At 38.7% G+C, this 22013-nt stretch overlaps 3 protein-coding genes across 6 annotated transcripts; 2 read left to right on the top strand and 1 right to left on the bottom strand.

Annotated features, from left to right (window-relative positions):
- The first annotated feature begins 8252 nt into the window (after positions 1-8252).
- LOC116198467 (formamidopyrimidine-DNA glycosylase) lies at positions 8253-11831 on the top strand. 4 transcript variants are annotated; one of them, XM_031528617.1, is made up of 10 exons: positions 8253-8605; positions 8864-8915; positions 9218-9275; positions 9515-9583; positions 9673-9798; positions 10042-10092; positions 10322-10399; positions 10494-10593; positions 10951-10985; positions 11071-11831. In XM_031528617.1, the coding sequence occupies exons 1-10, from the start codon at positions 8377-8379 to the stop codon at positions 11458-11460; spliced, it is 1188 nt and encodes a 395-aa protein (XP_031384477.1). In that variant the 5' UTR covers positions 8253-8376; the 3' UTR covers positions 11461-11831. The 4 variants fall into 4 exon arrangements, with proteins under 4 accessions (XP_031384477.1, XP_031384479.1, XP_031384476.1 ...); XM_031528616.1 differs by lacking the exon at positions 10494-10593 and adding an exon at positions 10653-10755 and having other exon boundaries at positions 8256-8605; XM_031528619.1 differs by lacking the exon at positions 10042-10092.
- A 407-nt stretch (positions 11832-12238) lies between these two features.
- Positions 12239-15118, top strand: LOC116198466 (protein FAR1-RELATED SEQUENCE 8-like). Its single transcript, XM_031528615.1, has 3 exons — positions 12239-12435; positions 12509-12747; positions 12931-15118. Exons 2-3 carry the CDS (start codon positions 12679-12681, stop codon positions 15040-15042), a joined length of 2181 nt encoding a protein of 726 aa, XP_031384475.1. The 5' UTR covers positions 12239-12435; positions 12509-12678; the 3' UTR covers positions 15043-15118.
- Positions 15119-15271: 153 nt separating this feature from the next.
- On the bottom strand, positions 15272-20354 carry LOC116198465 (PX domain-containing protein EREX). Its single transcript, XM_031528614.1, has 10 exons — positions 19942-20354; positions 19410-19520; positions 18932-19030; positions 18574-18660; positions 18218-18326; positions 17361-18085; positions 16937-17101; positions 16620-16862; positions 15836-16054; positions 15272-15712 (listed from the first exon to the last, which is right to left on the bottom strand). The coding sequence occupies exons 1-10, from the start codon at positions 20191-20193 to the stop codon at positions 15443-15445; spliced, it is 2280 nt and encodes a 759-aa protein (XP_031384474.1). The 5' UTR covers positions 20194-20354; the 3' UTR covers positions 15272-15442.
- Between the last annotated feature and the right edge of the window lie 1659 nt (positions 20355-22013).

Here is a 22013-nt window from a genome sequence, read left to right on the forward strand (position 1 = left end):
CTAATATTTTATTATATTTTCATTCTAATTATATTATCTATATAATTCTAAGTATAATAATTATTTATTATATATTTTTTGGAACAGTATAATTAACAAATTATAATTGAAAGATTTTATGTTATGATATATTCGTATTTTGGAAACTCAAAATTAATGAAATATACAACTATGAGAAAAATATAATTAATTCTTTTACCAAGTGATTTCTTTTATTAATATTTGTATTTTCAATTTTCATAAAATATGTTTTGATAATATATAATGGTAATCGATAAATCATCACCTCACATCACCTCATCGTTAAGCCACTATTTACTAGCCGATATATAACGCCCTGGTTCCAAGCTAGCAAAGAACCTGAATGCTAGGAGTTATAAAAGATTTCAGTATCGATACAATTTTATAAAATCTATAAATAGTAATTTCAAATAATAAAATATAGGGTAAATTACAAAAAAAACCCAAATTTTGTAAAATGTCTCAATTTTGTCCTAAATTTTGTTTTGTAACAAAAAAAACCATAAGTTTTCTAAAATGTCTCAAAAATTACCTCCGTTATAACTTCCGTCAATTTTTGCTGCTGATAGTGGGTCTCTTTAACAGTTCACGTAGGTCACGTAGGCTAGTGGGTCCCTTTAACAGTCCACGTAGGTCATACGTAGGCAAAAATTGACGGAAGTTATAACGGAGGTCATTTTTAAGACATTTTAGAAAACTTATGGCTTTTTTGTTACAAAACAAAATTTAGGACAAAACTGAGACATTTTACAAAACTTGGGTTTTTTTTTGTAATTTGCCCTAAAATATAAGATAAAACATGTGTTTCCGCTGTGAACTCTGATTTCTAGTTCAAACCATACCTCAAGAAAACCTATACGAAAAGATATAAACTTCAACAAATATAAGGACTTAAAAAATTTTCAAACTAAAACATAAAACCAGACAAGTATGATATCCCCTAGACACCTCTGACTCCCCAAGATGCTCTCATACGGCTATAATATCTAGTGATCTCTTGGCTCTGAATCTAAGGAAAATTAATAAAGGGTGAGATTTCACATACTCAATAAGTAACCAATACTCACTCCTACTGAATTCAAGCATTGTCCAAATAATCTTGTTTCCACATATAAATTCCATGAGAAGCAACTTAGTCACAATGAAAGTTACTTCTGAATATTTCATAGAAAAACAATACCATAATCGAATACAAACGGCTATTCTAAATCATGTAGACAAATAGTTTAGTAAAAAATAATTCAAACATTATTAAAGTCTAATAAATTAGAACATATCAATTAACTTAAATCAATGATCCTAACATACTCATATAACATAAATTCAATAATTTCAACATCGATATCAGAACAATTATGGCCTTTTCTTGACACTACGTTAACGGTTTATCCCGTTAGTAACGGTCACTATACCAGTTTAATTCGCTGGTAACGGTCCACTAATGATATTGTGATACTCGATAATGTAATAGATAGATGAGCCCTAAAAACACGTTAAATTCAGTATATCAAAATTTAAACGGTTAATTACTCAAAAAAGCACGAACTTTGCACTTTGTACCATTTCTAACAAGCCATTTACAAAATTGCACAGAAAAAGCATCAATTATTGCCTTTGTATCAAGTTTAGCACCATGTCAAACTTTACGTCATTTTTAACTTCTCCGCGGACGTGGCACTTAATGTTGTTGCGTGTCATGTGGAAACAAATCAAGTGGGGGGCCCTCTCCAAAGTCTCCCTTCTCTCTCTCGTCTTCTTCTTCCTTCAACAAACAATCGAGGCTTCTTCCTTCTTGATGAAGGAAATCTAGCCATCCCTTCACAGTGCGAAAAAATACTGGGTGAGTGTTACTCATGCAAAGTGAACGAGTAACAATCAATCAAAATACTCATAAGTGAAAATTTGTGGGCTCGTTTTAAGTTAGTTTCCTACTTTCAAGCATTCTAATGAGGTGTTGTACAGCCAAGTAGTTTAGTAATACTCATCGAATATTTGCTCCCGCAATGCCATCTCTACAGAGGGCAATCCTGCCCTCTAGTATACTCCAATGCCACTTGAAAACCCACGTGCCTCAATTTATTCATGGGAAAAACCAGAAAACATTTTACATATTTTTTCCGCCTGCGAGCTGCTGACTCTCAGTTCCATAATAACAAAAATGTCTGGCTTTTCAATGCAGATATAGTTCTTGACTGACCGAACAAACCGGCCATTGCCTGCTCCACGACAATTCCAATACATCAATCGCATAAATAAAAAAAAAATGAAATGGAAGAGGTAAAAGAACCTCCAATATACTCCTAGTAATAAACCCAATCAGTCTCTCATTTGGGAGTCTGTTACAAAAAGCACATCGTCAGCTACGGAGGGCGAGAGCAGCTTAGTTGTTATCCTTCTCATCGTTTTCCCCTCTTCGAACATGCCTGACCCAACATATGTTGAAATTAACGTTGTCATCGGGTCAAATCAGGTCTAGATTAAGCAAATCATTTTGCTCTTGCACCTCCATTCTTTGGGTTCCCCCACGCTTGCGAGACTTCGAAGTTGTCTTGCCATCAATGCGTTGTTCGATGGGTCTACTGGTGACCGAACCTCACAATGTTGCCTGGGTTATTCTTTCTAACAATGTCAACATAAATAGGTAACAAATTGTATGAGTTACCATATTTTCCCTCATTCAACTCCTTCGTTACTTGCTATGCTCTATATATCTACCCATGTGAGCTCGTATGTCATATCAGGGTGGTTTCATGTTCTTTATGTTTCTCAGCGATCCACTCAATTTGGCCTTGGATTCTTACTCGTCTTGATACATAAACATTGTGATCTGTAAGTTTTAATCATGAATGTCATATAATCTGAATTTGTATTGTATGGACCCTCTATGGACAATTTTCAATATCACAATGATCCATCACTCTAGAACTCTCATCTTCCTCTCTGAAAAGCACAACCTTCTTGAATTACGAAATAAAGATTAACATGAAATGCTTAACATCTTTGAATATCATTCTAGAGTCACAGATGTATCAGTCCATCAACTCCCACACTATATATTACTAGAGTTTTTCCTTTACTAAGTTAGGATTGAACTTCATCATTCAACGGAACCTCCATCGTATTATCTTAATTATAATCAAATCAATCACTATGATTCTCAACTTCATCACTCAAAGAATCATTGACGTTAGCCAGTCCATCATCTAAGTAAAGATATGTACCTACGTCTACCTCTCTATTAGTACAACTTCTTGACTCTCATTCTATATAGCTATCCTCGTCTTCAAAAAGAATCATTGGTACTACTTCATCAAACTCATGTCCCTGTTCAGTATAAGCTCTTCCTTCAACCTATGAAATTTGTGAAACTGGTACTTGGGACAGCTATGGAGGAGACACTTCTAACAAATGCAACGTAATAACTCTTATGCTATTGTGGAGACTAAACATATACAGCAATTTGTTCCCCATTTGTAATTTGTTTATGTCTTTTAGTGGAATTGGGAACTTCATAAGTGATTGTATTGAGGGATATATCAGCCAAGTCTCGCTTTTGAAGGCACGGTATAGCATAAATAATACCTTTAGCAAATCCAGAAAGCAATACTCTTAGGCCATGTTTGATCAATCTAATATTACATAGGATAGGATTTCTCAAATCCTTATCCGGTGTTTGGTGATGATTAGGATAGGAAATTGAGGAGGATTGGACTAGATTATTCTTTAAGGCCCAAATCCAGCAAAGGAGGTGGGTTGAGCCTGGATAAGGAAATGATTTTGATCAAAATGATAGACTTATTCCCCTTTTAGAATGAAAATTTCAAAATTTGCCATCTGTCCAAATGATCACGGGAGATGATGGTGATGCCCTCAACCTCGTCACCCCTCTAACGCCTTCAACTCCTTATTCCATCTCCATATCTAACTCCATTCCCCCGTCGTAAGTACCTCTTTTCGGCCCGAGCTAGGATCATTGTTCAGGGAATTGACCAAGCACCCGAGGATTGCCCGTATGAAAACGGACTATCAAGAATAAATAGATAAGTTCTCGAATGCTGAGTGCTTAATATTGACTATCCGTGCCTATTTTCAAAATTTGTACGAGTTAATCGGCAATATTTCTTTCTCTAGGAACACGTGTCTAAAACGGATTTCAAAACGTGATGCTTACTCTCCGAAGACCTTGTTTTAAACTCAATTACTTGTATTTTTACGTAAAAAGACATGATAAATTTTCTCTAACTAAAACTCTTTGATTCATATATTTTATCTAACAGGGCAATGGCTCGAGATGGAGAAGAGCGATATTCTCACGTAGTGAAAATATTTATGTCGAGATGTTTTCTACTTAGGAAATTTTTTCACACCCGAGAATATTTTTTGATAATTTTTCTCTACTCAAATGGGCTTTAAAATCCCGAAAAGGTTGAAAATGTAATGTTTTTAAAAGTTTAAGGGCATATATGTAATTTTTGTCTGACCCCAACCAATTCAAGTCAGCTCCCACCGAGGTGGAAGTTTAGGATAGGGGAGCGGTTAGTTTTTGCGTCCCTGTATGGAGGTGCGGGCACTAACGGCTCCCGGGCTAGTTGTCAAAACGGCCAAGTTAAGGCAGTTGGACCTGTCAAGAGCTCTCAAATTATAAAAGTTAAATTGCATTTTTGTCCCTAAACTGTCAATTTTTGCAAAACGACCCCTAATTCCTTTATACTTATATATGGGGGTTCATTGTTAGCAAGAGATGACTTTTGGCCAACTTCATGTGTTGAGGTTCTGCCAAATTACTACTCAAAATCCCCTAATTAAGCCTAGGTTCCCGTAACTAGTAGGATAATTAAGAGCTTAAACCACGATTTCGCCGAATTTGAGCTCGAAATCCGAAAATTTCTCGGAGTCAAGGTAATGTGAGGCTCCAAGCCTCTATCCAGAGCTGAAATCAAGCTATTTAGCTTGTATTTTGGTGGATGCTTGCTTAATTAGTGTAATTATGTGTAGATTAGATAACTAGGTTGGTAAATTGAGTGAATTATAGCTTAATTAGGATTAATTGAGTAGTGTCTTGCTTAATTAGGATCAAAATTGGCTAATTAATCTTGATTGTACTTGGAAAAAGTCTAATTGCATGTTAATTGAACCCGATTTGATGTTAATTGAGTTAATTTGTGTGTAATTAGTTGTGATTAGCCTATGTACGTGTTAATTTGGTTCTAATTGGGTTTAATCTTGCTTAATTGCCCGTGTTAACATTCTGGTCGTGTAGTGATTAGGTCCAATTTGGGGTCAATTAGGTGCAATTTGCCTCAATTTGTGTATAATCGGACTAATTACGAATTTGGTTACGTGTGCTTATGCTTGAATTTGTTTAATTAGGTGAATTAACATGAAATCAGACTTTGTAACATTCTGGAATTTTATGTAAAATAGGCTTAAATGGGTCATTTTGATGATTTATTGCTTGATTAGGCCTAATTTCGTGTAATTAACTTTCTATTGTTTGAAACTTTGTTTGATTAGGTTTAATTAGCTCAAGATTGACCTCTTAAGCATGCTGAAATTTTTTTGCTGAATTGACCCGAGTCCTAATTGATGGAAATAGGGACGATTAGACCTAATTAGGTGTTAATTATATCGATTATTCATTCATCTCGTGTAATAAGACCAAATTGTCGCCATATCTTGTAATTTGTGCTTCAATTGATGTATGGAGATCATGAATGTATGAATGATGAGTAGGGCCACGTGGATTTGATTCCAATTGAGTCTGATTTTGCTTAATTAGTGTCTAATTAGGAGCAATTACCCCAATTTAGGTGAAATTGAGTTAATTAACATTTCGACCTTTGGGAATTGGAATTCGATCGAGTCTAATTGAATGTCTTTACGCTTGATTAATGTGAATAACCACCTTTCTGAGTGTTGGCCACACTTGTATGTGTTTATTAGAGTCAAAATCGATCAAACCGTGAAAATTGTATGTTAATTTGTAATAATCATGTATACTTGGCCTAATTCATGGGTTTGGGCTAATTAGTGATGTAATTAGTGTGTTTTAGGACCTATATAGGTCTTTGTGACCTTGAGGGCGGGTCATTAGAACTTGGGACTCCTTGAACCAGACTAACGTCAACCACTAGAATCAATTAGAATAATAATTCGGTCTTTTAATTGTGAATTGGTTAAAAAAAATCACGTACATTGATACGTACCGGGAGGATTAAGGGTAGTTAACCATTAACTAAGTCATAGGGTCCGAATTAAAAGGTCAAATTGACCTTGAGGAATTAGGATTGCTTTCTTGTAGACTTTGGGGATTAATTGGCTAATTCATATAAATATGACCATATGAATAAAATTGGATAAAACCATAAAACTGTGAATAAAATGTGTAAATATAGGTGATTGACTTAGGATTTTTTTAGGTTATGAGTCCTGGGCCCATTTTCCTTTTTTTGGGCCTTAAGCTAGTTTGTTGGCCCACTCGGCCAATTTCGTGAATATTGGCATGAATGTATGACCATGTATATATGTTAGCTAGAATGTATGGCCAATTTATTTTTTTAGCCCGAATGCGTGGCCCATTATTCGAGAGTCAGACAGTATAATTGTATAAGCACGTGTATCGTGCGAATTCTGTAATTCATTCTTTATTTCCTTTGTATATCCAAATGTATATCAGACCCTATGATCAAATAACTCGACTTTAACGAATAAAAAGTGTTAGAACTATTATGAGCCTAGGAAGGTACCGAAAGAGCGAGTTATTGGCTTGCGGGCCTCGTCATAAAACCCCTCTGACTCATATCTCTTGTTAGAAAGACCAAGTCAAATTTTAAATCCTTAGGTGAGAGGTGATTTAGATGGTCACCAGCCAAATAAATGGTGTAATGGTGACTCTAATCCCGAATTGGGTCCCAAGCCACATGTATCAACAAAACACCCTGAAGTTGGTGGTTGTCGCTTCAAGTTCATTGACGCTCTCTCTCTAATCATTGGCTCCCTCCTCCTAACCCTTCCTCCTCCCCGGGCACCACCAACACCTTCCACCTCCAGCACCCCACCTCCCACCCAATCGCTGCCTATGTCTCCATCATCTGCCTCCTCTACGCCACCGAACTCTCCGCCTTCTCCGCACTCGACCTCCTTCCATCGTGCTACATCTCTTCTTCTCCCGGTTCTGCCATTAAAAATGCTTCACCACTTTTCTCTTTTCTATATTTTCGAATTTTTATTATTAAAATTTTAATATAATTTCACAATATTAATTTATTTATCTTTTTTGGCCGATTAAACTATTTATTCAAAAATTTTAAAAACAATTTATGGCACCACCCTTGATATCCTAATCCTAAACCTCCACATGCACCAAAAATTTGATTAGGATAATTATAATACTTAGAATTTAAATAATCTCTCATCTTTCTCATATATCCTATCCTCTCCGGTCGACCAAACATAGCGTTAAGAGTCAATGTCATTAATGTTATAGATAGCCCCCTCAAAATACACATCCAATTGGTGTATTTCTTCCATTCAGCCTATAAAAAGATTTAAAAAAAAAGAATCGTAAAAATGATATAGGTTTCACGTGAACAATTTATTTTTAATGATGTCTTCAAATTTAAATCTGTCTGAGCAACAAAGCTCTATATAATCCATTTTTCTTGAGGAATAAGTTATTATTAAAAATGGAAAATTTTTCAAAGAGAACTTGAATATAATCGCCAGAAAAAAAAATTGAAAATCGAATCCTTCAAATAAGTTTTACAGAGATTTTCTAAACCAAAGAAGGCTCATATAGGCCTCTCATAATGTAATTCGAACTAGCGAACTTTGACCCCTAATAGGATAACAAATTGCGAAATCATCATAGATGACATTATGGTTTGACTAATAGGTTGATAGGTACTTACAAAAACTATTTTTGTTTATTCTTATTTTAAGCATTAATTTTAATTTCAGCAATTTTAAATTATTACATCCCAAATATTTTTATTTATTTTAAAATTAATAATTATTTTTCAGTAATTATACTTTAGCACGTTTAATGGTCCTTGCATTACACGGGCATAAATTATAATTGACTAGGTTTTACGTAATTAACCGTTCTTTAATTAGACTGTTGGGGGGGGGCAAGAAAAGAAAATTTCAGCCGTTGGCATATATGGTCTAGCAAACGGCAGAGCCGCATTGTCGTATTTGGGGCTATACTGCCGAGTCGAATCGGCTCCAAGCCAATTCATCCATACATTATAGCCTTCTTCCTCAGTCAGACAGTACAGTGACAGTCGCTGCTCTCGCTCTTCTCCCAAGACGTTTTCCCCAAAGCGCGGGAAGAAGAATCTTGGTCTTCAGGCAATGCCGGAGCTACCGGAGGTGGAGGCGGCGAGAAGAGCCGTTGAGGAGCACTGCTCGGGCAAGAGGATCAAGAAGGCCGTTGTAGCTGACGACCCTAAGGTCATCGATGGAGTCTCCTCGTCGGAATTCGAGGCCGCTCTTCTGGGGAAGCAGATAGTCGGTGTCCACAGGAAGGGAAAGAACATGTGGCTCCTGCTCGATTCTCCTCCTTTCCCTTCTTTCCAGTTCGGTAAAATTGCAATCTTTATCATCTAAAACTTGCTTACATTAAACTCTGCCAATGTTTCCGATCAAGGGTTTGCCCCACTTTTTCCACTTTGACATGTACTTACTGTGACATGTTAAGGTTTGTCCGATCGAGCCACCAAAACTTGACTGATTGTTGTGTAACGGATGACTGAGAGCTTGCTTCAATGGCGAAAATGGTTTATGAGCTAAACATTATTATGTTGGAGCATTCAAAAAGTATCGCTTTTTTGTATTTCAGGAATGACAGGTGCTGTCTATATTAAAGGGGTTGCAGTCACAAAATACAAAAGGTGAGATGCTCGTTCTGTTGTTTGATGTTTGCTTGATGAAGCTTAAGTATATTAAGTTGTTTATTTCGGCCACAGATTGTTCCATGAAGCTGAAACAGAGTTATTAGCCATCTGTTTCGGACATGTCATGTGTAATGGAATCTCTGGCATTTTTCTTTGCCGTCTGCCCTGCTTTTGCCTATCATCTTGGCATTTTTGGGCTTCTTCAGTGGATTCCTGTGATGTATTCAGTGGATTCCTGTGATGTCTCTATTTATGAAGAATTCATGGGGCTGACTATAGCATCAACCCTTTGCTTGCAGGTCTGCTGTAAAGGAAACTGACGAATGGCCATCCAAGTATTCCAAAGTATTTATAGAAGTAAGAAACTGATGCACTTTTCTTGGATAATAACTGGTGGTGCTGCTCAGTTTACTAGGATTTAGTCCCGCCTTTTTCACTTTGTTTTGTAACGTGATTTCCGATGCCCATTTTATCAGACAACCAATATCCGAGTTTTATAGATGTGGGATAAAAATTATGGGTTTGATTCTGAGAATTTAGTTCATTGTCCTGGAATGATCCGGATCATTACTCAGCTGAGAAACTTGCCGTTGCAGCTGGATGACGGCCTGGAGCTATCTTTCACAGACAAGAGGCGCTTTGCTCGAGTTCGTTTGCTCACTGATGTACGACAAGATTACTTTTGATTAATGAATTATTTTTCTTTCATGTTGAGTAGAAGTCTTATTAGCTGTTGAACTTTTTGTTTGTTAAGCCGACTTCGGTGCCACCTATATCTGAGCTTGGGCCAGATGCCCTACTGGAGCCTATGACGGTGGATGAACTTGCCGAGGCATTGAGCAAGAAGAAAATCGCAATAAAAAAACTATTGCTTGATCAGGTCTTTATTTCTTTTCCTGAAAAAGAGTTTTGCAAAATTGCCTGAATTGCTTCTGCTAGAGAAAATTAAATGTCCCAAGTCCGACCTTGGCAATGATTTACAGCTCCAGTCAGGGCATGAAAATAAATTGGCTTTTGGAAGAGTGAGGTGCTGTTAAGACACTGTTGAGCAAAAAGCAGCATTACATTATGGGGTCTTTCTTCATTCTTCTACTGCAGCCTCAATTTCTGTTGTTTTTTACAGAGTTTTATGGCTGGTATAGGCAATTGGGTTGCAGATGAAGTGCTTTACCAGGTCAGGGGGATGTCAGTTTTCCTAAATATAAATACAGCTCCAAATGGTGCATTTGCCTCTGTGAATCAATGTTTGAGCATATAGGTTTTGATGTTAAACTGGGTGCTGAAACATTTTTCTTGTGGGTTTTTGAAATAGTGGAAATATCATATGACATCACCTTTAACTGCTGCTATGACATATTCTCTCTCTCTTCTATTTCTTCAACTTGCTACCTTTGCTTTGTCAGGCTGGAATTCACCCACTTGAAACTGCTTCAAAGCTGCCCAAAGAAAAGTGTGCCACACTCCACAAGTGCATCCAAGAGGTGGGTTCCTGAATATATGATTTGAAAGTTAGCAAAATGTGGGAATTCCACCGAATGAATTTCATTTATTCCGAATCTAGAGAAATACTTGTAGGTTATTGAGTGGGCTGTTCAAGTTGATGCTGAAAGCAGCCTCTTCCCACTGAATTGGCTGTTTCACTATCGATGGGGCAAAAAGCCCGGAAAAGCTAATGGTAAGAAAATGCTTCCGTGAATTAAAATGCCCTTGTTGACACTGCCTTTGATTTTATAGGTCATTGAGAAAGCAGTAGAAGTCGGGGCAGATAGTAGCCAATTCCCTAGTAATTGGATATTCCATTCCCGGGAAATGAAGCCTGGAAAGGCTCTTGTTGATGGTTTGCCTTCTCTCTCTTGAGATATCTGCAGCTTTTAACTCATAACATGCAAGTTATCATTGCCCGAGTTCTATGGTGTTGTTTTACGTGAATGGTGGGATATTGCCTGGTGTCATTAGATAGTCAGTGTGTCAGAGATCTAAAATTGATTTCAAAGATAATGCCTAGATGTTAATGGTCTTTCTGCATTCACAGGGAGGAGAATTGATTTCATCACCGCTGGCGGCAGGGTATGTTATTTTAGACCAGCTAATTCTGTGTTATTACAATTTTACCTTTTCATTTGATTGATCGGGCCTCACCTTTTGGTCTCAGACAACAGCATATGTACCTGCGCTGCAAAAGCTAAGTGGAGGAGCTGGAGCACTAAGAGCTGATGACAAGCAAAGAAGGCAAACTTCCAAGAGAAAGAAGGGCAGCGATGAGGTGGATGGATCGGCAAGTGAGGAAGAGGAAGCTAAGGAAAGCGTGAAGGTGAAGAAACAACAGAACCCTAGAGCTTCGGGTAGAAAATCATCGGCAAAAAAGAAACCCGATGTTAGCAATGATGGGAGCGATGATCCTGAGAACGATGAGAGTGATGAGGATGAAGAGAGAAAGAAGGTTAGCAAGACAGTCAAGAAGAAAGAAGCCTCTGAAAGGACATCAAAGAAGAAGAGTGAAGCCACTGGTACCACTAAGAAGCACACAAAACGAGCCAAGTAGGCAGATGCCGGGAGACTAGATGGTTGCCATCCGAGTTTTGGTAGAATCTGCTGGTGGGATTCGGCAGATCTTGTAAGTCATGTTAATTAAACATCCTTTTGTTATCCAGGAACCGGGGGTTTTACTCCCCTTACTTACCTCAAGGCCTGTTTGTTCGTATAGTTTCCTAGCATCGCGGTTCGTCTTTTGTCCATGGAAGCTAGAATTGCCAAGTATTGTCACTGCATTCAAGATCGAGAAACTCTATGCATCCTTCAGATGTTGATGGTAGTTTGTAGTTGCTTCTGCTTTTGCTTTATCTTGCGGTAGCAGAGGATAATTTTGTTGCTTATCATCTGCAACTTCAAATATCACTAGCAGCATTTTGTACTTGAAGATTCTTCATCCATTTGTTAAAAATATTGTCCGGTAATGGTGACGCAGGTCAGAATGATTCCTCGACATGGACCAAATGAACCTCACGCTATAATCTTTGAAAAATTCAGTAAGCCTACCCAAACATAAAGAGTAAAAGCAGTACCCGCGCATCGCAGCAATAGTTCGTACAAAACCAAAACTACTGAACCAGTCGATTCTTTGAGTTCGTGTTTTCAAGAGAAACCTCGAAGTTAGTCAAATGAATCAGATAATCGGTCGCACCAAAATCCCACGTTTCATCCCCTTCCGTGCAACTGCAGTTCTCATTAGTCATGACTTGGCTCAGGACATTTTTCAAAAAAACAAAAAAAAAAAAGGACGACCGGCCGGTCGAAGGTTTGAAAAGAAGCTTCTTCGGTCGGGTTCGATCCGGCCAGCTCCCTCTCTCTCTCTCTCTCTCTCTAGCAGTTCATTTCCTCCCATCTCTGCTTACCTTGAAGATTTTGTCTGCTGCTCATCCCGACCGTCGTGGATCGGTCCGTCGTCTCTTCTCTCCTCTCGACGATCTCTTCTCCGTCAACCCAACTTCTTCATCCCCATAGTTGAAGTGGCTCTCAGGTAATAATCCCCATTTTAGGGTTTTGTAATCGGCACATCTCCGGTTCTAATCAGTGAGTGGTATTGAGTACAGGTTCGCCTCTGGTTGCCCAAAGCAGGAGACAAGACAAGACGGCTACTTGATGGCTCTTCAATTGCATTAGAGCTGACGACGTCCCGCTATTTTGAATCCTAAGGAATTTCAGCGGTTGCCCCCACTTTGTGTCCGTCCCCTTCCCCGGCCATGACCATTTCCCTCCAAATATGACCGGCGGTGGCGCGTTTTCTCCTTCCGGCGAGGCTTTGTCGCTGAACACTAACCTCAACATCACCGTACGTATATTGCCCCTTTGCTGATTAATGATTTAGCGTTTATCAAAGATGTTTTGTTCTTGCTCTTCTAAGTTACCGGACAAGGAAGATATGTTTCCTATTTGGTTTCAGCCGCCATTAGTGAGTATGATAGGAATAGCTGGGTTTGGGCTGCTTATGGTTTCGGTGCTTTCCTTTTCACAGACTGGAGATTCTCAAACCAGCGATCAGTTACTTGAAGACGAAGGCGATGGCCTTGAGATTGATAGCAACGATATTGAGAATGACGGTGATGAACTGCTTGGGATGAACGATGACGAGCAAGTGCTTGAGTTGAATGACAGTGACCAAGTGCTTGAAATCATAGGCAATGATCCCGAGGATGAGAGAGTCAGGACAGTCAATGAGGATCATCAAGATGGTGGTTCTGATTGGAAGGAGTACCCTCCCCCTGTTCCAGGAATGGAGTTTGACTCGTATGATGATGCTTACAACTATTATAACTGCTATGCAAAGGAACTCGGGTTTGCCATTAGGGTGAAGTCTTCATGGACGAAACGGAATAGCAAAGAGAAACGCGGTGCAGTGCTCTGTTGCAATTGTGAAGGGTTCAAGACAGTCAAAGAGGCGAGCACTCGAAGGAAAGAGACGAGAACGGGGTGTCTGGCAATGATAAGGTTGAGACTTGTGGAATCAAATAGATGGAGGGTGGATGAAGTTAAGCTTGAACACAACCACTTGTTTGATCCTGTTAGAGCAAAGAACTCGAAGTCGCACAAGAAGATGGATGGTGCTAAACATAAAGTGGAGCCAGACCTTGATATTGAGGTACAGACAATTAAATTGTACCGTGCCCCTGTTGCTGATATATTTGGCAATGGAAGCTCAACTCCCGAGGAAAGAGAGATCCCTTTGAGCCGTGGTAGGCACTTGAAGCTTAATAAAGGAGATGCTCAAGTCATACAGGACTTCTTTTGTCGGTCACAGCTTGCTGATCCAAATTTTCTGTACCTGATGGATCTCAATGATGAAGGGAACTTAAGGAATGTTTTTTGGCTTGATGCAAAGTCCCGTGCTGCTTATAATTACTTTGGCGATGTTGTGGCATTTGACACCACTTGCTTGTCAAACAATTACAAAATCCCGCTCTTTGCTTTCGTTGGAGTGAATCATCATGGTCAATCTGTTCTTCTAGGTTGTGGTCTGATTGCAGAGGAGACAATAGAGAACTATATTTGGTTATTTAGGGCTTGGCTTAGTTGCATGTCTGGCCGTCCTCCACAAACTATTGTTTCAGATCAGTGCAAAACCATGCAAAACGCAAGTGCTGAAGTTTTCCCGAGGGCCAACCATAGGTTCTTTCTGTCTAGGTTGATGCAGAGCATTGTTGGTAATGTGGGGCCATTACACAATCCCAGTGCATTCTTTACTGCGCTTGAAAAAATTGTCTATGACTCTCCTAGAGGGGAAGACTTTGAAATGGCATGGGAAGAAATGATTCAGCGATTGGGGCTCGGGGGCCATGAGTGGCTTCAAGCTTTGTATGATTCTCGGGAGAGGTGGGCACCAGTTTACATAAAAGACATATTTTTGGCCGGCATAAGTGGTTTCCAACGAGGTGACAATGTCAGTTCCTTCTTCGAGGGTTACGTGCATGGAGGAACCTCTTTGCAGGAATTTTTTAACATGTATGAACTGGTTGTGGAGAAGAGTCGCCAGAAAGAAGCTCTTGATGATTCTGAGTCCAAACACATGAACCCTTCGTTGAGAACAAGATGCTACTACGAGCTGCAGCTCTCCAGATTGTACACAAAATCAATATTCAACAAGTTCCAGGAGGAAGTGGTGTCGATGTCCTCTTGTGTCAGCATCACTCAGGTTCATGAGCATGGGCTGATTACTACGTATCACGTGAAAGAACGTGAAGGAGAGGGAGATCTTGCGGATCTACGAAATTTTGAAGTAACTTATGATAAAACCGGAGCTGAGGTCCGTTGCATCTGTGGTTGCTTCAACTTCAATGGGTATTTGTGTCGCCACGCCTTGTGCGTACTTAACTATAATGGGGCTGAGGAAATCCCGTTCCATTATATTTTGTCACGGTGGAGGAAGGACTTTAACCGATTATATGTACCTGAATTTGGATCCAATAATGTTGACATATCGAATCCAGTCCAGTGGTTCGATCATTTGTATAGAAGAGCAATGCTGGTGGTCGAGGAAGGCATTGCTTCCGAGGATCATTACGCTGTTGCTTGGCAAGCTTTTCAAGAGTCTTTGAATAAAGTTAGACTCGAAGGAGAAAAACATGTATGACATTATAAATTCATAATTATATATGTAAAGAAAATGTACAAAATTCTTTATATATTGGATTTTTATTTTCCCCTTATCTGCCCGTTAAAGTCATAGCTCTTCGTACCTTGGATGCTTATAAACTGGTTTTACTTAATTATGGCAGGAAATGTGTTTTCTCAATAAAAAAGCTATCCAAGTTTTGACCGACTAAACTCCCATGGTTATTAGTGTTTTATTGAACGCCATAGGCAGGCAAGGAGCTTAAAAGCTTCATTGATAACTAAAGAGATACGGTGCCTGGCTGTTTTCTTAATTAAACGTAAATAAAGATGAAAAGTTTGTCGGAATACATTGGCAAAGGTACATGACGCAGTTTCTTTGTTCGAGTACCAGATACCATCAATATTTACAACCTGTTTCATCTTTCCAAAAATTTGCTCAAAACCGTTTTTCTCAAAGGGACCTGCTCATCCTCTTCCTCTTCGTCTATCTCGGATTTGGCATACGTATTTAGGGCACAGCGGAGCACTGAGTTGACCTGCTTTCTCAAAGTTGCATTATCGATGAAAGTGTCTGTTAACATCTTCCTCAGCTCATCATCGGTTCTCCTACCTTTAACTCCGTCGACATCTTCAGTCCCATCTGATGCCCTCGTCGCATTTTCGACATCTTGACCGAGGAGTTGGGCCTATTGGAATGAGTTCAAATGTTTTCCATGCTAAGCAAGTGGAGAAGATTCCGTGCAAACTCCGAATTACATTGTACAATCAAAGAGGGGCAAAGAAGTAACTTAATTAGGTGGGAATGATACCTCTGCAAGAAGAAGACCGATTCGATTGTCCGAGGTTGTCAGAAGGTCTAGTGCATCAGATGGTGAAGTAGTGTCCACAATTAACTTGTCTTCCTCTTCACTGAGGAAATTCACGCTACATTCTTGCAGCCGATCACGGAGAATTTCACATTCATGCAGCAACTTTGCATTTGCAGCATCTGCTCGTTCCAATCTCTGCCCTTCTTTTTGTAGCATTCTCTGAGCAACATGAATTCCCAGTAACAGAGTTGAAAGTCATATCAAAAGAAACTGATTTGAATTTCAAACTAGGAAGAAAAGAGGTTTGAGCCAGTTAAATCATAGAAGTGGAAGTTTCTTCATTGACTGCAGATTGTTGAAGAATTTTCTTCTGTGTTAAAAGGGAACCAATGACTAGAAGAGGCACTTAGAAAAGATTCTAACGGAAAATCGCCCTTGACATGATCCCCAGACCAACTTTCCAAGCAAACATGAGAGAGGATAATCCAATCCATATTACTCTCCAAGGAAATACAAGTCAGAAGAATTCCTCGAGAATAATACTTCTACGTTATGAAATAAAAGTGCAAAATTATATTACTGCTCCCGACGAATCAACTCAAAATTAGACCACTAAGAGATTTGTTAATTAAGTTTTACCAAACACTCAAACCTCAAGTCCTGGCGCCAAGTCAAGTAAGGAAATCTTGCATTTCCAAGAGCTTATCCTTGGATTAAACAATTGAAAACATAGGAAAAAGAAAATGCAAACAAAGGAACATATGCATGACACAGAAAGACTTACCTCAACTTCTATCTTTTCTTTCAACAACCGGCTAAACTCATGTTTTAATTCTGACTGAGAGCTTCGAAGAGATTTGACCTCTTTCACAAGAAGCTTGACATCAGCTTTTGATTTTGCTTCAAACTCCTCATGATGTTTATGCAGATTTGAAAGCTGTTCCCTCGCGTCATCCAACGCATGAAGCAACATTTCTCTCTCCTGAATGACTGACATTTTCTCCGAAACAAGAAGAGCATTCTCTTCCTGAAAATATTCACTTGATTAGCTAATACCAAATTGCAATTTATAAAGGACCTACAGATAGTACATGATCAAACCTGTTCAGCTTTCAATCTCAATTCCACCTCCAAGCATTTCCTTCGGAGTTCCTCCATATCCCATTGCATTTGAGTGAATTTCTCCTTCTCAATAAATGTTGCTTGCTTCATATTTTCGTTGCAATTAAGTCTTGTGGTTTCGAGCTCCACTTCCAGATCTTTCACCTTCACAGGAAATACTCATGTACCCAGTTAACATATTGTATAGGATCATCCTTCTAATTGAAGAACATAAAGACATCCCATTAAAATAAGGGTTTATGCTAAATATCTTTGATAGTGACTGTCTTTGAAATGCCAATGCAGAAGTATAAACTTATTTAAGATTCGGCCTTCAGTTAGCAGGATACAGAGATACATAGATTTTAATGTACATAAACATATAGACATATTAATTTTTTCTAAGAAATAGAAAAGGACATACTTTTGTTTGCAGGAATTGCCTAACTGCAACTTCTTGGTTAAATCTTGCAATAATATCCTCCATGTCTGTTTTTGCTGTAGATAACCTCTGTCTTGCAGTCGTAAGCATCCTGTTCAATTTTTGCCGCTCTTCTAACGGAAAAGCAATCACAAAGTCTCTCCGCATTTGTGAGACAGAACTGACAGAATCTACAATTCCAACTGCTTCAGAATCTTCAGGATGATCCAGAGTGCTACTAGCAAACAAATTAGGGATGCCAAAATTTGATACTTCACTGGCTCTAATAGAACTTAAGTCACTAGCAATGCTCTCTGTTGATAGTCTTCGAGCATGATTGTTAGGTTTAAAACTATCAGCTTCTGAGGGAATCTCCTCATCCTGATATCTGACCATGATTGTATTGGCCAAGACTTTTTTGCCCCTTACATTACTGCCATCTTCTCCAGTAAATTTTTTATTGAAAACACCATACTTCAGGGTATCCTTTCGACCGGCCAACTCATGCTCGGAAGTCTCTGCGCTAAAGTCACCTGAAATGTTCTGTGCACGTCTAGGAGATCCAAGTTCAGATACTTCATATGACGAATCGTTTCCAATATCAGACATGATGGATGGACTGGCAGCACCAACCGAGGGATCAGAAGCAGGTGGAAATGCAATTGACGGATAAACATCAGTAGTAGTGGAATTCCAATCTGAATTTTGCTCATTTATGTCGTGAAAAGCTGGAAACAATGATAAGATGGGTGTTAGAGAAGCTGCTATTCAGAAGGCAGCTCCTATTTTCTTGAGGCAGGTAGCTATTCTCGTGACAAACAAATTCCTTTTAATGACAGGCACATTAGGCAAACACCTACCTGATCTTGCAGCAGCCTCCAGCTCAAGAAAGTTTGCTACAGTAGCAGTTCTTGACAAATCAATATCTGATAGAAGTTTCTCCATCCAATCCTCTAGAGAACACCTTCGCTGCAGAAAACTAACCATTTTGAGACTATTATTACTCCCAGTATGGGTTGCAATGAAGGATCACAAAATTGGCAAGATTCACAAAAGTAATATTCAGATAATCACTTAAGATTGTAATAACCGCATAGAAGATTCAAAATACATCCAATAACACATAAACTAGAAAAGGCAAGTTTTCTTGATAAACAGGGAGCTAGCGATTCCAAGATTTTGAATCGAATATGCAGGGGGGCAAATTATGTCCTACCTCATCCAATAGTATCCGGCTTTTGTTCCTCAAAAGTTTCTTTGGAGGTGTAGGAGGCAGCATTTTCATCGGAAATTCCTTTTTCAGCTACACAAATTGGTGACAAGAAAATTAACAGCAAGATATAAAATGAGATATACTGTTTCTGCTGAAGCAGCAAAATTAAGGAGAAATTGGTTTAATTAAGTGAACCTCTTATTGATAATTTGCCACCAAGCATCAACATAATGCATCTCAAGAACATTCAAGTCATAGCACTATCTAAGGTAGATTAACAATATGGCATAGCTATATCGACACTAGCTAGTCCAGACAAACTAGACAGTAAGGAATACAGATTGAATGCAATGCCACTTACTTCCTTATGTAGTTTCAGAAAATCACTAAACCTTCGCAGCACCCCATGGGTAGCAGTGACCCCTTCTGGTGATTGTATGCCTGCTTGAACCCTGTAAAACTGTCCTCAATGAACGTTAAAACAGAAAGCACTTGAAAATACCTTTTGTGAGATATCCTCGCTACATGTATGCTCAAGTGACATTGCACACACTGGACATATTTTTGGAAGAATAAAAAGCAAGAATTAACTGTCCTACTAAGATACTGCAGAGACCAATAGCTTTGAAAGACAAAGCTCATTTTCCCATAACTAAGTTCCTTCAGGATAATAATAACAGAGCAAACTAGCGGATAGATAGTAATGTCTATGGTACGATGACAACCTAAATAGGTTCCTAAGTTGTCCAGTCTGAACTTTCCATACCCCTGATTCTCAGCAGCTGACGTATGCTACATGCGAGGAAACACAATTAATTCAAAAGGACGAGGCATATTACCACTACAGGTTCTGAACCGCTGGATTTTGGAAGGATAGTCCAAGAAGGTATCGTGACGCAGTAGCTCCACCCCGTTCGAGGATCATGCGGCCACACAGTGTTCCTCCCTTCCTTCATTTCGAGATAAAGAAATAAATTTAGTCGCAGCGAATATAAGTTGACTAAGGTTTCCTCAAACTCAATGATGCATACGTTACTAAATCCTTCCACAATGGCATATGTAGCAACTTCCATTCCATTCTAAGCGATGACATCTACGAAACATAGACCTTCCTAACGAAATGCACACTCTACAAATATAATCGAGGAAGCGACATTGTGAGAACATTTCGTTGACAACATCGACACTTTTCTAATCCGAACCCACAGTTAGTGTTAGTTTCTGACTACCCAGCAAAATTTAAATCGAAATCATGAGCTCCACTTCACTTCACGTCCAATTCGAATACGCAAACTTGGAGATTATAACAAAAGCAGTCCCTAAAAACTTCATCCCGATCGCAATGGATGCCCCTCAGCTGTTCCCACTCACCCATTTGCTCGGAGGTAGACTCCAGTCCATCCCTAGAGGCAGCGGCGACTTCCCATCGTGGCGGTGAGGCGGAGGGCTGGCGGGGGCAGCAGCCTTGGCCGCCCTGGGGTTAGAATCATCGCCAGGGCCAGGCAAGGCAGCTGATGTCGACGGTGAGGATTGAGGTGAATCGTGGCGCTGGGAGAGAGACTCCATCATCTGATCGGACAAGTTGAAACCGAAGAGAGACAGGTCGTGTGTGAATATATCCATCTTCTCCGGTGCAATTGAGGGTTTTCTCCCTGCTCCCGATTTCTGGCCGGAGATGGCGATCGGAAAAGGAAATTGGACGGATTCAGCTCAGGCCGAGGAGATGAAACCATGAACGGAGAATTGGATCTCCTTACATTTCTCCCTCTCGTTCCTTCTTCGTATCAAAGCTTCTGCCTTTAAAGCTAAATTACACTTATTTGCCCAAGTATTGACAATTTTCTCAATTTTAGTCCATCATTTAAAAATTATATGAAAATGTCCAGCATTACGATTTTGTTTTAATTCTAACCCACTCTTAATTTTCTGTTAAAAATTGACGGAAAATCTACCTTGACACTTTTTATGGACCCACATCAATATATTATATATTTATATATACTTAATTAAAAAATATAGAGAAAAAAATTAGAAAATCCACGCAGTCTCAACCCTTGTCAAGAGCGATGGCCTCCGCGACGGTAATCATTCCCCCGGATAAGGTCGCCAATGAGTTTTAAGTTCAGTGGTGTGACCTTATCCAAGGGGTTGGTGGCGGCACGAGGCCACTATCCCTTAGTATGACGCCATCAGTGAATTCTGGATACACTAGCAACCTTATTTCGGGAGTGGTGGCTATCAATGGAGCCACCATTCTCGACAAGCACCGAACCCAACAAGATCTAGAGTTGGGTGGGTTTTTATTTTTTAATCTTAAAATTTTTTAATTTAAATTTATAAATATATATAATATATCAATGCGTTCACACAAAAAATTCATGTTAAATTTTCTATCAATTTTTGTCGAAAAATTGACAGTGCGGGTAGAATTGAAAGAAAACAAAATATTGGGCATTCTCTGGTAACTTTCAAAGGATGGGCTAAAATTGATAAAATCATCAAACGTTAGGCTAAATAGTATCACTTGCTTAAGTGGCTCTTGCTCATCATTCTTGGCTTTGTGTTTACTTAATATTTAGTATATTCACTTGAAGAATTTTATACTAATATTAAACGGTATGAAATATACCAAAAAACAGTAAGTTAATTTTTTTGGGTATACAACGATAATTCATCATTAAATTTGCTATTAACTACAATCTTCAATAAATATTTTTAAAAGCTAATAAATAAAAAAAGAAACGTCAACAAGGAGTAAGAACAGGACGGTATTGCCACCACCTCAATGCATCATGGGGCCACCAGCTAACAATGATAGGGGGTGCCAGTGTGGAGGGATGGGGACTTAGGGCAGAGCAAAGAGGCAGTCACATCGACCCTCTAAGATCGAGGACTTCAAATGGCAATTGTAGTTATCAACATTAGGCAAGCTCCCTACGGTGTTGGCCCATTTTATAAATTTATTCTGATTATTAAATATATTATAGGATAATATTCTAGAATCTAATGATTAATAATATAACTATTAATATACTGATAATTAATATAGTGATATATAATTTTGATCTATTTATCAATTAGATGTTTATGAATAATTAATATCTTAATAAGATAGTATAGTAAGACTTTTTTTTTTTCATATATCGATCTTGGGAGTGGAGTCTCACCAACAAACACCCTCACTCTAGACTATTGAGAACCCTCAACGGTTGTTCACAGGTCGTTCTCTTTTCTTTTCTATTTCCATAATTTTATTATTCTTAAAAATATTGTACATTAATGGGTTTATCGAAATTTAGATAGTAAGATCAAAGTTGATAAAATGCGTGACGTTGAAAATGAAAATAATTCAAAAGAAAAAAGAATTAAGATAAAAGTGTAAAATAAATAAATACTGAGGACCAAAAGGAATTTATGTTATTAAGTCAATAAAGTTAATAGGG

The sequence above is a fragment of the Punica granatum genome, chromosome 3, assembly GCF_007655135.1.
Source record: "Punica granatum isolate Tunisia-2019 chromosome 3, ASM765513v2, whole genome shotgun sequence".
NCBI lineage: Eukaryota > Viridiplantae > Streptophyta > Magnoliopsida > Myrtales > Lythraceae > Punica > Punica granatum.

Coding starts and splice junctions, on each gene's coding strand:
- LOC116198465 (XM_031528614.1), bottom strand. CDS start 20,193: ATGGATATATTCACACACGACCTGTCTCTCTTCGGTTTCAACTTGTCC. Junction 18,661..18,931: donor TTCTGAAACTACATAAGGAA/GTAAGTGGCATT, acceptor CAATTTGTGTAG/CTGAAAAAGGAATTTCCGAT. Junction 18,086..18,217: donor GGAGGCTGCTGCAAGATCAG/GTAGGTGTTTGC, acceptor CATTGTTTCCAG/CTTTTCACGACATAAATGAG.
- LOC116198467 (XM_031528616.1), top strand. CDS start 8,377: ATGCCGGAGCTACCGGAGGTGGAGGCGGCGAGAAGAGCCGTTGAGGAG. Junction 8,916..9,217: donor GCAGTCACAAAATACAAAAG/GTGAGATGCTCG, acceptor CTTTGCTTGCAG/GTCTGCTGTAAAGGAAACTG. Junction 9,584..9,672: donor GAGTTCGTTTGCTCACTGAT/GTACGACAAGAT, acceptor TTGTTTGTTAAG/CCGACTTCGGTGCCACCTAT.
- LOC116198466 (XM_031528615.1), top strand. CDS start 12,679: ATGACCGGCGGTGGCGCGTTTTCTCCTTCCGGCGAGGCTTTGTCGCTG. Junction 12,748..12,930: donor ACACTAACCTCAACATCACC/GTACGTATATTG, acceptor TCCTTTTCACAG/ACTGGAGATTCTCAAACCAG.